This window comes from Corvus moneduloides, chromosome 4 (genome assembly GCF_009650955.1).
Source record: "Corvus moneduloides isolate bCorMon1 chromosome 4, bCorMon1.pri, whole genome shotgun sequence".
NCBI lineage: Eukaryota > Metazoa > Chordata > Aves > Passeriformes > Corvidae > Corvus > Corvus moneduloides.
Genome location: NC_045479.1, coordinates 61,773,684 through 61,787,722, shown reverse-complemented (window position 1 = coordinate 61,787,722; position 14,039 = coordinate 61,773,684). Strand labels below are relative to the sequence as shown.

The 14,039-nt window shown below is 41.9% G+C and overlaps 1 protein-coding gene across 3 annotated transcripts in view; it reads left to right on the top strand.

Moving 5' to 3' along the window:
* The window catches only part of LHFPL3 (LHFPL tetraspan subfamily member 3), a 244,467-nt gene that overhangs the window by 192,850 nt on the left and 37,578 nt on the right, over positions 1-14,039 (top strand). The window contains exon 3 of one of the 3 annotated variants that reach the window (XM_032105840.1): positions 13,805-13,832. The exons of 1 other annotated variant lie outside the window; for it this stretch is intronic. In XM_032105840.1, the coding sequence (XP_031961731.1) occupies positions 13,805-13,821 (17 nt within the window). In that variant the 3' untranslated portion in view covers positions 13,822-13,832. Of the gene's footprint in view, positions 1-13,804; positions 13,853-14,039 lie in introns of all 3 variants that reach the window. One more of the 3 variants, XM_032105839.1, reaches the window with a different exon arrangement.

The window sequence follows — 14,039 nt, the reverse complement described above, 5'->3', positions numbered from 1 at the left end:
ACCTCACTTCTGACTATTTAATTAGGACAATTATAAAAAAGTCAATGGATTGTACCAGGGCCAAACTTGTAGATGCTCATCACAGAGTGCAATCATGTCTTTCAATTTTCCATCAAATAACTCATTCTACATCCTTTGGAAAACACTTCACTGACACATTAGTTTTACCATTTATTACCCCTCTCTACATTCTTAAAAACAAACAAACAAATAAATCAGGAAATATTTCTGTGCTTAACCACACATTGAGGAGTTATATTTCTCAAGAAACAGCTTTGTCCCTTGTAACTCAACTGCTACAGCAGCTCCTTTCCCTGGAAAGTCATAGGAAGAAAATATGTGTGGAGTCCTGATGGAATGAGAATGGCCTGGGAGAAGAGCAGGATCTTAAATTTCTTACTGCATCATCATGAGACCAGTCAATTGCCTGCTGAGCATCCATGATCTGCTGCTTGTCAGCGGAGATTACTCTTTGGGAACCATTCAGGAGCTGGAGGAAAGTTACTCCCTCTAAGGACTGAATACTCTAGGGTCTCAGACATGGGATCTGGGTTAACAGAAAGCACTGCAAGTTCAGGCTCAGTCCACATATCTTTTGTCTCCCAGGGCTGCTCCACCACTGCTACCACTGTTCAGACTTTCGCTGTTCCATAGTAAGTATATGAAGATTTGACAATTTCTTTAAACGCTGAGTAAAGGACTCTCCATGCTTAAAAACTCTAGAAATACCAGGATAGAATGTCAGCATTCTCTTTTTTTTTCCAGCCTAGATCGCCTCTCTCTAAAGAGAGGCATTTTGTCATAGATAAATTGATAAAAGCCCGGAACATCATTGCATGACACACTCACCTTCCTGTTGCAAAGCCAAGCGTGTGAGTTAATTTTTGCCAGCTTCTTGCCATGAGACTGACAAGGGAATAAAAAGCAGCTACAATCAGCTTCAAAGAAGGTAGGAATTATTGTTTTGCTACAGGTGACATCATACCCACCTTATTTTGACCCTTTTAGGCCTGTTGCGTTCAATCCCGCCATAGACTGAATATTCTAAATATACTGGGAACCATTTGCTGGATGCAAAGGCAGAGCCACAACACAGAAGTTCTAGTCCAGGGTGCAGGACTGACACTCACAGCCTGCACAGCTGAACTCACCAGCTAAGTGAAGGTGAAGCTCTCTAATCGGCATTTTGAAGGATGTTGGTGCTCCACTGAGGAAAAAAATAATTGTTTATCTCTGGAAGATGAAGAGAGAGAGAAAACAGAGTGAGGATACATATTTTAGTGAAGAGAAAGTTTTGAGTCTTGGGTAGAAAGCTCTCTCAGGATGAGAACACAGGTTGTTCTCTTGAATGATTCCCCAGAGGAAGGCAGCGCCCACTGGAGTTGTGTCAGCCTGGCTCAGTGCCCCAAGCTGCCCATTCTGCCCGGGACAGGTGGGAGCCAATGTGGTCACCCCTGCAACGTCCTGCTGTGCCCTCTGCTCTGAGAACAGTTTCAATGAGGACAGACAAGCAAGGCGTTCATTGTACTGCAAGGCATTTTGGAAGCGCAGCAAGCCAGGCTTTAGGACTGAATGCCAGTGCTGGCTCCTGACATGACTATCCTGGTGGAAAGAGAGAAAGAGCAAGGAGGGGCCTCTTCTCCCTGCAAGACCCTCAGCTAGCATGTACACCTCTGTGTGCCTCCAGATGGCTCATACAGGGTCCTAGAGCTTGAAGCTGGAGAAGACAACTAGATTTTATCACCACTCTTAAAATATCACCCATTTGTGCCCTTATTGGGATGGACTGAAACGTAGCATGTATGCAAGAAAATTGTCTCAGAAAAGCATTGAGACATCTTCATCAAGCACTGCAGACTCCTTATCTTACCTCAGCTGCTTGTTTCAAACCCTCACTATTAACATGTTTTGCCTAACTTCCACTCCAGATATATTTGGCTTCACCTTTTAACCATTCATTCTTTTCCACCAAAATAAAGAGCTCATTTGTCTCTGTGAAGAGTTATTCTCTGTAATCAAGACTTTTCAATCTTTGTGATAAACTAGACAGACAGTGCTTTCCAAACCTCTGTCTCCCCATTAGGTGCTTTCTGTAGTCTTTGGCCCACTTTGGCAGTTCTTCTCTGCCTCTTTCCCAGTTTTTCAGCCTCCTCAGTGGATACTAAGACCGCAGATAGCACTGTTAGTCTTGGCTCCTGCCTCCATCCCAGCATCCCCTGTTTAGCCAGTCAAGGTCTCATTAGCCTTCTGAGTTATTAGAGGACTTGAGTTTTTGTCTTCTTGTTTGGCCTCTAAATCCTTTAGAGAAAAAACAGCACTTAACTGGAGCTGCTACTATTTCTTTTTCTGTGGAGTTTAACTCTCTATTTGGCTTAAAAACAGCGGATTTGTCTGACCAAGCAACAGGTCTCATATCACTGCCTTCTCTTCATCTTTTAAACATAACATCGATTCTTGTGCAAGCTGCAGATTTTATCAGCCATGATGCAATGTAGCATCTGCACTGCTGATGAGCAGTTTTAGGTCTAGGAACATTTAGTCTCTATACATCCCTACTAGGAACCCCCTTGTTAAATGATGATGGCTTATTGCCAAATGGTGCTCAGGGAAAGGAGTTCTTCATTTTTGTTTCCTATGTGCTTTATTAAACCTACATAATGCTAATGTTATGCCCTGGAATATCAAGTCAAACACCTTAGAAAGTCTTTTATATTGCACATATATTGCATAAGTCCACACTTTATACAAGCTAACTTGAAATCTGGGGCAGTAGCAGAATGTTTGTCTACACTGCGAGCTTCACTCTCACTGTGTTCATTTGGCAGCTGGAGGCAATCTCCAGCCATAATCTCAGAGAGCCCTGCAAGTGCTTATTTACCCTGGCACCCTACCTGCCTCCTCAGCAGCACAATTAAAAAGCCAGTTCAAGAGAAAAACCCTTTCACGTCAATTCATTGAGAAAGTGATGGCTGTGTTTGAGAGAAACAAATGTAATTTGTTAATCAGCATTTTTCTGGCATTTATACAAACAGTTACTCAATAATTCCCTTGTCCACACAGTCAGAGGACCTATCTGTAGGAGATTTTTATTTAGGCCTGGACAGGAGACTTGGTGATCTCCATGGAGTGTTCCCTCCTACCCAAAATCTTACACAGCACATCATCAAAGGAGACAATCTTGGCCAGGAATGAGTATCCACCACAGACAGAGATCAAGACTTCATCCCCTCCTGGCACTGCAGAGGTGTCCAGGGCAGTCCCAGCAGACTTTTCATAGTGACAGCCACCTGGAAAGATTTAATACAGTAGAAGGGAGGACAGACAATAACTGTCTGCCTGGAATACAAGGCTAGGAAACAGCAGGGGTCCATAGAAATGCTCTCAAGTAGAAGAAGCTCTCCACCAACCAGGAAAACCTGAGCATGTCCTCTGTGTTCTATGCAGAGCTCAGCAGGCTTTCATTTCAAATGCATCCTGGCCTTTGCATTTTCTAAGACAGTCTTTCTGCATTGTATTGGCTTTCCTGGATCCCAAGCTTAGGAACCCATCTCTCTCCTCGAGCTGCAAGCTCCCTATATACATCCTGCTTTGTGACTGCTTTAGGAGGGCTAGATCGCTGAAAGGTGGGTGCTACAGCACCGTGGCTTCACACTACCACCACCTTGTGAATACAACACTCCGGAGGACTCTGCACCTGCACAGCAATGGTGGGATAGGTCTACACTGACATCTAATTGTCAAGAATTTTATGACTGATTTTCACAATCAAAATTTAAAAAAACTCAACCCAAATACCATTTATTTAATATTTCAGTACTATTGTGACAGCCACAGGAAAGCTGATGAATATTGTCTCCTCTTGGAGTCAGGAACTCCTTAGGCAACGATACAGGTTCTCAAAAACTGCTGAACTGCCGTGCTGAAACTTTAAAGAAAAAAGTGCAACCTGAGGCATAAAGAAGTCACAGAACATTCCAGTGCAAATTATTAACATCGGGGATATTTATTAGTGACTGAAAACAGGAGTGTGCAAAGCACTCGGCAGATGGCACAGCCCCCAGCCCAGCACTCGTGCAGCTGCCTCCCTGCTGCATTGGGGCAGTGGCTGTCGTGGGGCTGGGGGAGGGCTCCTCCAGCACCCCACTGCTCTTGTGCTTCCTGGCTGTCAGCCATTGCCTTCTGATGATAAAGCAAATTTTAGGAGTCCCTTTGTTTAAAGCAAAAGGTAAGGTTGCAGAACTAACCGGCTTGCTGCAAGGTAGGTGAAGTCTACACCTAAGGCATTCCCACTGAGCTGGATGCAAGTTTTCTTCAGGTTCCTTTGAAATCTTCCTCTTTCATAGCAAAATTTCAGACTAATAGTTCTTCCTTTTTCAGCCTTTCCTGCTGCAATAAGGTCTTTTATTCCTCCACATATGTTGGCAATGTAGCGGCTGTGAGGAGGAATGTGGTACAGGAGACTAGCAGTCTCCTTTTCCAAAGGACTTTTGGGGGACCCAGTTTGAACTGACTTTCAGAAAGAGAATGTCCAACAAAACCAATTCCTGTGCTGAGAAGTTTAATGCACGCAATGTCATTAGGTATTTTTGAGAAACAGGGTCCCAGCATTTAGGAGAAGACAAGGGCACGGCTCAGCTCTTCCTCCTGTGTGAGCATCGCCCCACCCAGCTCCGTGCTGACCCCCGGCCTGCGTGGCTGTGTTGAAGGATGATCTCATTGCCCCATAAGCCACATTGCTGTGGCTGTGCTGTACTGGCTGGTTACCAGCCCAGCTGTGCTGGGGTGACCTTTTTTGCCCTGCACTGTGGAAGCTGTTCCACTTTTTATAAATATCTCAAAGTTCACTGCATGAGGGGACTGCAACCAGGGCTTCCTCTCTCTGATGCAAGGAGTAGATACAGCTGCTTTGAGTTAGACTCTTTTGTCTGCCTCCACTGGCTGTTACAAAGAATGATATTTTCCTTCCCCCTTCTGCACACAGGTGGTGCTTGGGTTATAGTTTCTCTGAATGCTTTATGTTGCAATTTCACCTTTGAAATATGCACCTTTTAGAAGCTACTCTAAATTCTGATTATATCTCTGTTTCTCCTGAGGAGATGAGGGAACACACTACTTGTGTCCAAATTACAGAGTTAGCTACCCAGGTGCAACACACATGCCAAGTGGGATGAATAGTGGGAAGAGGAGCTCGGCAGCAGTTCACAGCCATTGCTGTATATTTTACTCCTTGAGCTGTTAGTGTATTAAGTGGCTGCTTGCAGAGAGCAGGAATGCCCCTGGAAAAAAATGTGGGGAGGGAGCTGGAGTAGCTGTGTCACACCAGCTGGCTTGTGCCAACTCCTTAGACTCAGCACTCATTCCTGTCCATGCCAGGCTGTTGTGCCAGCAATTTGGGCACAGCTGTAGCTGCTCACATCAGGGTTGAATTTGGGTGGCTGCTTGTCTTTTAATGTTTCTGATGATTGCCTACCACATTTGCTAATGATAAGTCCTCAGTGTGGGGGAATTTACAGGCATGATAAAGCAGAGAAGAAGCTTGGCTGTGGTCAGAGACAGGTGCTCCTCTCTTGGTTTCTGGTTCCCTTGGTCCTATGCAGCAAGAGGCTGATGCTGAACAGTGCTGGCAGCTCCTTCTTCCAGAGAAAGCAGAAAGAAGCTGGAGGTTCTCCAAAATACAAAACACTGGAAGGACGTTCAAAGAACCTGTGCTCGAATGGCACAGGGAAGACACTTACCCTGTGCAGAGGTACCCTCCATGGTCTGTGCCATCCAGAAGAGAAGGACAACAACAGTAGTGTCAGCTTGAAGGCATCTGTTCTCATGGGGTGAAAATGCCCTTGATGTTAATTACAAGGGCCCTGGTATTACAGTTACACATGAGATTTATCCAATATGCATCTTTAAGAGTTTATCTTGATCCTTCATGGCTGTGATTTCCAGTTTATACTAGTTTGAGATCTGAATCTGACACCTTATCTAGTGTGCTGCATACTGATGGTTAGAAAACTTAATTTGTCCTAGAATAGCCTGGTTTTGCAAGAGGACATTGCACTAAGAGTCTTTCCTTGTATAATAATTTTGCTTTAGAAACTGATTACTCATGGTTCCTATCAGATCTGAATTGCAGATATCTGGAGGAATGTAGCACTGGGATATTTTAGATTGAAATCACTCTGCTATCTGTTCTACTACAGCTCTCTTCTAAAGTAGGCTTTATGTTATAAATTACTTTATAGATTTGTAAAGCATTACATAGAAACATTATATACCCTGTGAGTGCTTTAAAATTAATTTGTTCTTGAGCGTGTCCATGTATGAATGAATTTGACATAAGCCTTTCAATTTTATGCTTCACTACAGAAAGTGCACACAGTACTAACTGTAAATCAACTGCCACACTTACTGAAATAACTACTCAGCTATGAAAAGAGAGTCTGCCCAATATTTAAAGAAGATTTAGATACGAAAATAATAATATGTACAAGAGAACTGCCATACTGCCTTGGGACTTTCAAATCTAAACCAGTGGGATTAGTAAGGTAACACCAATGTGAAGATCCTTCAGGTTAGGGCTGTTTGACAGAGAGACCAGGAAATTGAAGGAAGTTATTGTCTTGACCACCACATTCCTTGAGCTGAATGATTCACAAGGATTAACCAGCAGCCCTCCTATGTGCACAGGTAGACATCATATGGGCTGCATGGGCTATCACAAAAAGTGGGATTCTCAATGTTCATGATTCATGCTCAGAAGGGGTGAGCAGCATTTGGAAACAGCATTTTTCATTCTTTTATTAATTAAAAAATGCAATTTTGGATCATAATAATTCTTTATGAACTTGTGTCAAATTCAGCAATAGTGGCTCCAGCCCTCCCTTGCCTGGGAGACAGGAGCCCCCACTCCCCTCCTCCAGGGCAGCTGCTGCTCATCCATCACATTGACAGGAAGTTCTTGGGAATGTGTCTGAAACCTGTTCTTTCAGTGTGATCTAATTCGATGTAAATGGCTTCACTGGCCTTTGCCACCAAGCTAAAACCTGATGATGTTGTGTCTCAACCAAAGGTTGTACCAGGCACAAAACTCACTCAAATACATGCTCTGCTCTGCTCAACTGCTGAGCATTTGTACAGTTGCAATGAAAAGTAAAATAGTCACAACAGGAGAGCTGGAGAACATCTTATTTCAGGTGACCTCTGACTGGAGCTAGAGAAATCTCTAGTAAAAGAAGGGCTTTGGCTCAAATCTCTGCATGTAGCAGAGTGGGTTTTGACCTCAGTGAACGTCTTCCTTTGAACACCAGGTCAGGGAAGAATAGCTGCCATACCTTGTTCTTCCACTTTGTGATGCCAGGCTTTTTTCCTCTACTTTTATACCATGTCCCTCAAATCATGTATTTTGCTGATCTGAAATTAATTTTTTCAGAATTGCATTTCAAAAGGTTGACAGAAATCCTTTTTTTTCAGTTTCTGCTACTGAACAAAAAAATCAATGATTCTTATAGCAGCCGTGGTGAGAACCTTCAGCTCACGCTGCCATGCTGAGAGTCTAGGGAGACCCAAAACAAAAGCAGCAACCTAAAAGAGAAAGAAACTAAAAGAGACCTCACCTAACTGCTATGGATATAGGATATTGAAATTCCTGTTGACTGTAGTGGTTCAGCAAAGAAATCTTTGTCCTTTATACTACAGGAAAGTTTACTATATAAGACATACACCTCAGAAGCAAACCCAAACCTTTTGATAGGTGAAATAACTTCAGGAATGGACTTTTAAAAATCATGCATTGATGGTAATAACATAAAGGGATGAATACTGAAGGTGCAATTGAGAAGATTAAGCCCAAACTTTGTTGCTTCTCCAAGAAAATAGTGGAAATAAGCTTCAGTTGGGAAAACACATAAGAAAAATAGTTTTTATTTTCAATAGGGTGTTAAATGCTGTGTTTTTACAATAATAGGCACAACAGGATGCTTTTAAACAGCTTAGGTAAATGAGGTTCCAGCACCCCTGCGTTGTGTGACTTAGATACAATCATTGACATGTTTTGCACACAAAAGAGCTACTGAAATGAAAATATTTTTATTACTAATACCCTGTTCCTACTAAAAACCCCAAAATGCTTTTTATATGGGCAAGTATTAATATAACTACTAGTTCTTCTAGTATAAAACTAATATTTACACTACTATTAATAGCTGCCTGCATAAAATTTGTTGTTGGGTTTTTAGGTGTTTCTTTTCTCAAAAGTCAATGAGGAAAACTTTTCTCCAAATGTTTTTATTAAAAAATATGACAGAACTACTTCTCAGCTCAGCCTTGCTATTAGCTCTCCCCAGGATGCTCTGGGTTCTGGGCAGGTTCTCAGAGCCTCATTGCCCAGTGCTTTGCTGACAGCAGTGCACTGCAGAAACCAAGTCAGGGTTCTCTACTTCTCTTGCTCACCCCTTTCCTGGTCAGCATGTGAGAAGGAGAAAAATGTCTTCTCCTCCTCCTTGCAGGCTCCAGCAATGAAGGTGGGTCTGGCTCTAGAGTCCAGGTCTCCATCCAGCAAAGCTTTTAAGCACACAAGTAATCCATCCCCATTTAGAAAAGTGCAAATGTAGCTACATTTTGCCAAGCAAGACCCGGGAGCACACGCCAACTAAGGGACTTTGGTGAGTGCTTTGGTGAGCAGGGATGGGCAGCTGGGAGGGGACCATGAAAAAGCAACAGCGAAAAGGAGCAGGGAAGGCAGCTGCAGTGGTATTGGAGTAGTGGGAGCAAGGAGAGCTGAGTCAGGCCGTGACACAGAAAAGGTCACTCCAATTTCAGTGCCTTTGTTGACTATGGTGTCACCTTTTCCAAGTCACTTCACTGTGCCATTAGAGTTTGTAACAGCAACCTCTTTGACAATACCCTTCTGAGATTTACACAAAAAAAGGGCACATTGTGAAAGCCAAGTGTTAAGCAAGGACATCTTTCGTGAAATTACCTGGTTTCAGAGGTAATTTCCATCATCTCTCTAGAACTTGCTTGAAGTTCTTGATTCTGATCTTGGGGACACATCTGTGACCTCACATCTTCCATTGCTTCACACTTTTTTAAGGATCCTATTAGGTCAGGCACAAGGGAAGAGACACGAGTCAGGGCAAAATGCTCAGACTAATTCTCCAAACACCACGGGCAGATTTAAGAGCAGCCCAGTGAAGGTAACTCACAGCCCATCTGTTTGTGGAATGCTATGAATGTGGGAAAAGAGCAGCTTTCAGGCAAGTTCATTTCAAGAATGGAAACAAGTGAGCGTCTGGGAAGGAGGGTGAGATTTTGGTTGATGGGAGAAAAAAATTAAGACAGTAATTAGAGAGCCAGACCAACTGGAGGAGCCCCTTTTCAAGAGGCTCTTGGTACTGCCTGGGGCCAAATCCTGGCTCAGCTCAAGAGCAGGGCACAAATCCAGATGTTCATGTTGTCCCAAATTACATGCTCAGAGTACTCCCCAATATGTCATGACTTCCTCTTACCTTTGGTACGTGGGCTGTTAATTTACTGGAACGTTTGAAGCACAGGATGAAAATGTCTCTGATGATCTCAAATTGGAAGCCCTTCTTCGATGAAATGTTTCATAGGAAATTTTCTTTTTGGAGAAGTACATACCAAAAAAGTGCTAAAGACTGTATTGTTCAAGACAAATGTAAGAGTTGCTGTCACCTAAAATAAGCAGCTAGTGCACTTTGATGTACAGCAGAAACTTTTTGGATGTTACAAAAATAGCCCCTTGTATTAGTCTGGCAGGTCCAGCTCCCCCAGAGGTGCACAAAGCCTTAGCACAAGCAAAGCTTTCTGATGCCTTGCTGAGTCACTACATCATCAGCTCCTGACAGAAAGCCACCTTCTAAATGTGCCCAGTATGCTTCACTAATTGCTGCGATGTATAAAATATGGCATGTGATGATGATACAGGTTACAGAGGCTGGACAGTGATGTTTAATTATAAGCTACAGAATCTCAGCATCATAAAGATTGTTTCTGTTAGTGATCTGACAAGGCTTCTTATATCTTACTGCAAGATGTCTGTGGCTTTAACTCATCGAGCACTTTAATTTTCCCTCAAGAATAGGAGAATTTCATCTTAAGAAACAAATTTAAAAGATATTTTTTACACTAAATATGCTTAACCTAAAGCTTTCTCCCTATTATTTCATAAACGCCTTGCGACTATAGAGGCTCAGCTACCTTAGTAAAGATGAATTGCGTGTGACCCTGGGAATACAGCCATTGCATTAGTTATTCTTCCTTTCCATTGTGTTCGGCTTTTTGTAAATAATCTGAGTGTTTAATCAATGGAGACTAATTAAGAAGAAAGAACATGCTTTACTGTAATATTAAAACCTGTTCATTACCATAGGCAAGATGTCATCAATATTTGTAGCTGAAAATTACTACTTGCGATATACATCATGCAGAATTTTACTGTAACCATTAAAATAAGCTAAAAGAATACTTTATTACTGGGTACAAACAGCCCTATTCAGATTTAAAACTATGCAACCAAATGCATAATTCATCAATGTATATGATATTTTGGAAGAAAGGCATTATAATGAACTTGATTATTTCGAGGATCCCAAAAGACAGAAAAATCTCTTTAAACTACCTCCAGAGCAAGTCTGCTCTATGTATCTAAATAAGACCAGTCAAATGCTAATATCAGTTATTTCTCTGCAAATATCAACTTTCTTTATTTTCTTTAACAGATTTCCCTAAAAGTCACAGTGGTAACAAAACAGTTACCACTGCCCCAAACAGCTGATTTATATGCCAAATAGCATGGTGGAGTAAATGCCACTTAGGACAAGTTCTATCAACTTTGTTCGTACAAACAATCACATTGATTTAAATAGAATCAATCAAGTCAGCAGGATTCAGTCAGGCAACGTCTACATTAGCAATAGGAGCAGCACTGCAGGAGGAAACAGCTTGTGCTGGGGGCCTGGAATCCGTGCCAGCGGCACGGTGGGGAGATGATGTTATTCCAGCCAAGCTCCTGCTTGGCCCCGCAGTTGCCCATTAGCAGCTGGAACAAGCACAGTAACTGGGAAATTCACTTCAGAAACATTCTCCCAATCCCAGCTGAAACAAGGATGTGGGCACATTCCCAGATGGCCACAAAGCCTGCCAGTATCTCACATGCATCATCATGGTTTAGCAGAGAAAAGACAGGGGATCAGTCTTTGCAGTTCACCACCAAGAGCTGGGTCATTCCCATGGCTGGACTTGCTCAGGAGACAGACGTGCTATATATTCTTAAACTGCTTAGAAACCTATATTGTGTGTGTATTTTGAGGTACAGACTGATGCAGAAAGAAAGGCTAAGTGAAAGGGACATCCCTCAATGAAAGATGCCAAGGAGGAACTCAAGGAAGGACAAAAGTTTTACCTCCAATCAAAGGAAAACATTGTTCATTAACAAGTTAAGTGCCAGAAATAATTCCTACTGTGGCTACATGAGACTTATGTATGTGTGGAGGGGAAACAGTCATTGAATTAACTCAGAGGATGGCAGAAGAGGCTCCAGCGGAGAGGAGATGTTGCCCAGGACAACAAACCTGTGCAGATCCCCCAGGACACTTGAGCCATGAGATGGACTCTCCTTACATATGTTTTATGTTAACTGGGTGATAACCAAGCCTTCATCTCCACGGGTATGGTGAACTTTAACCAAGGCCCTTGGGACAGGAAAAAGTGCCCAAATTCCTCTGAGTCTTCTCAATGGCATTCCAGGGAAGGGAAGGGACTGCACATCCCATGTCCTTAGGTGGCCACACAGACTGTGTGTGCTGCAGGGGTGGGCAGGCAGGGACATCCTTGGGTGATCCCAGGGAATGCTCAAGTGTCTGAGGAAAGGGAGAGCATGAGGTGCGTGGGAGCCTTCCTCACTGCTTGAATGAAGAATTGGTTTTCCAAGGATATTTCCCAAGTGTATCCAATTGGTGTAATGCTTCTGAATTGTAACGGCTGCCACCTAATCTGCACAAAACAGCATCAGTTCCACTTAACCAGGATGTGCCGGAGGAGGCAGGGAGCCAAGCATGATTACATCGCTACAAATTCCTGATCGTTTGCTCTCACAGTGCAGAAGGATCAAAATAAAATAGGAATATAGGAAAATTTTATCACTATTACTTGCTTAATAAGCTACTTTACCTCATTTTTTCTCAGCATTATAAATGAGACAGCTGCCTTGCTTTGTATCTCAGTACTCATCCAGTGCATCCTTTAGCATCTCTATTTGTTCTATTTTTCATTGCTGAAATAATGGTAGAGATAAGCCAATGAAGGCACTCCAGTACCAGTGTACAAACAGTCACAGCTTCCAAGAAAGACAGAAATCAAATTCTTTTTTCGAAAAATAGTACATACACACATACACAGATTTTTTTTTTTCCTTACTGCCTACTGTGAATCTTCAGAAAAGTCAATATATTGATTTGTTTCAGCAGGGACATGCCAATCACATAATCAATGCATTTAGATATTTCCAGCTACTGTATGTAATTTCTCTGCTGTATTTTGCAGTTCTTCTACATTAGGCCCAGCTAGAAAATACAGCTCTGGTGGTAGTTTGGCTCTTTCTGATTTATATGTTAAACCCACAGTAAAGTCCTTAAATTCTTTTCAAAACAGTTTTCAAGTGATAGTGGAACCATTGGTCTGTGTTCTTAGTTAAGAAATTACTGTTTTGAAATAGCGTCTCAAATTCTATCTATTTTAGTATCTCCTTTTAGGCTTCCCTTGAATATCAGAAGTTTAGGGCAATTGATTACTCTGCCACTCTCTCAGGAGATAATTGTTTCCTCCATCTTGTTAAGGATTTTTAGCTGTTTAGTAGTGTAATGTGTAGATGTGAAAAATACTTTTTTTCTTGATACAAATCCTCTAGCTTTCAGATGACTTAGTATCTGTCTTATCAGACATGAAAGGTTTATGCACTGTGCAAAGTACTGTAAATTCACAATAAATTACAGGAGTAATTAGAGATGACTGTAGATACTTTGAGAGCCAAAGTACTGTTAGGCTCCCCTGGTCTTTCTCAAGGTAGCATGGGCACAAGATCGCACCAGAGAAGGCTTCTGTGGGTGCATAATTAAAAGCACAGTGCACGTCTAACCTTAAATTCTAAGCCAATAGGAAAGTTTGTGCATAAAAGGATTTGGTAGGCTGGGTCTTTCAAATGGTACCTATGATTTTGGAAGTATAATCAAAAATTAGGAGCAATGTATCAACAAGCTCTTAATGTATCATTTTTATTTTATCACTGTAATTTCTCACCTAGAAGAAACACTTCTGCAGATCCGTCCATATTGAGATAACTGATACAGTTTTATCTTTGGTCTAATTCATTGTAATGATTTGTAGGTGTTTGGTTTTTAATTTTGCATTTTTATTCAAATATTTTTGAAGTAGCCTGATTAACATAGTGTTTAAAATTGCTCACTGATCAAAAGATATTACTGCGTGTTTTGATTCTGACATGCAAAAAAATGCATCTTACCAACACCAAACTTCTTCACCTGTTTATGTGTTTATTTATATTCTGTCACTATTTCCTTCTCTGTTAATCCCAGTTGTTTTCATCTACCTCCTTAATAATCCATTGAATCACTTATCTGGCTTTCAGAAAGTTCCCTGCCTGGATAAGTTGAGACAGAAGCCTGAACCATTCACACTCTGCACACTACAGCCAATAATGAGACTGTTTACAAATTGTGCAAGATCTCACTTGATTATACCTTAACTGTTCTGTTTTTCCCTCCCTACCTCACAGATGATGGAAATGCTTAAAACAAGTTAAGGTAGTATGACACAGACTAACGTAAGTGTGAGCATGGCATCCAGGGGACAAGCTGTGAAATGTTTGCGTGCTTCTGCCAAAATGCGTTGCATGGCTTTCTGCTGTTGTCTCGTGTTTCTGATGTTAGGCAGCATGTTCAGCAACATGTAAGCGTTTCATTTGATATTTATATTCCAGCTTAGCTTTGGTTTTGTGTAGTCTAAATATT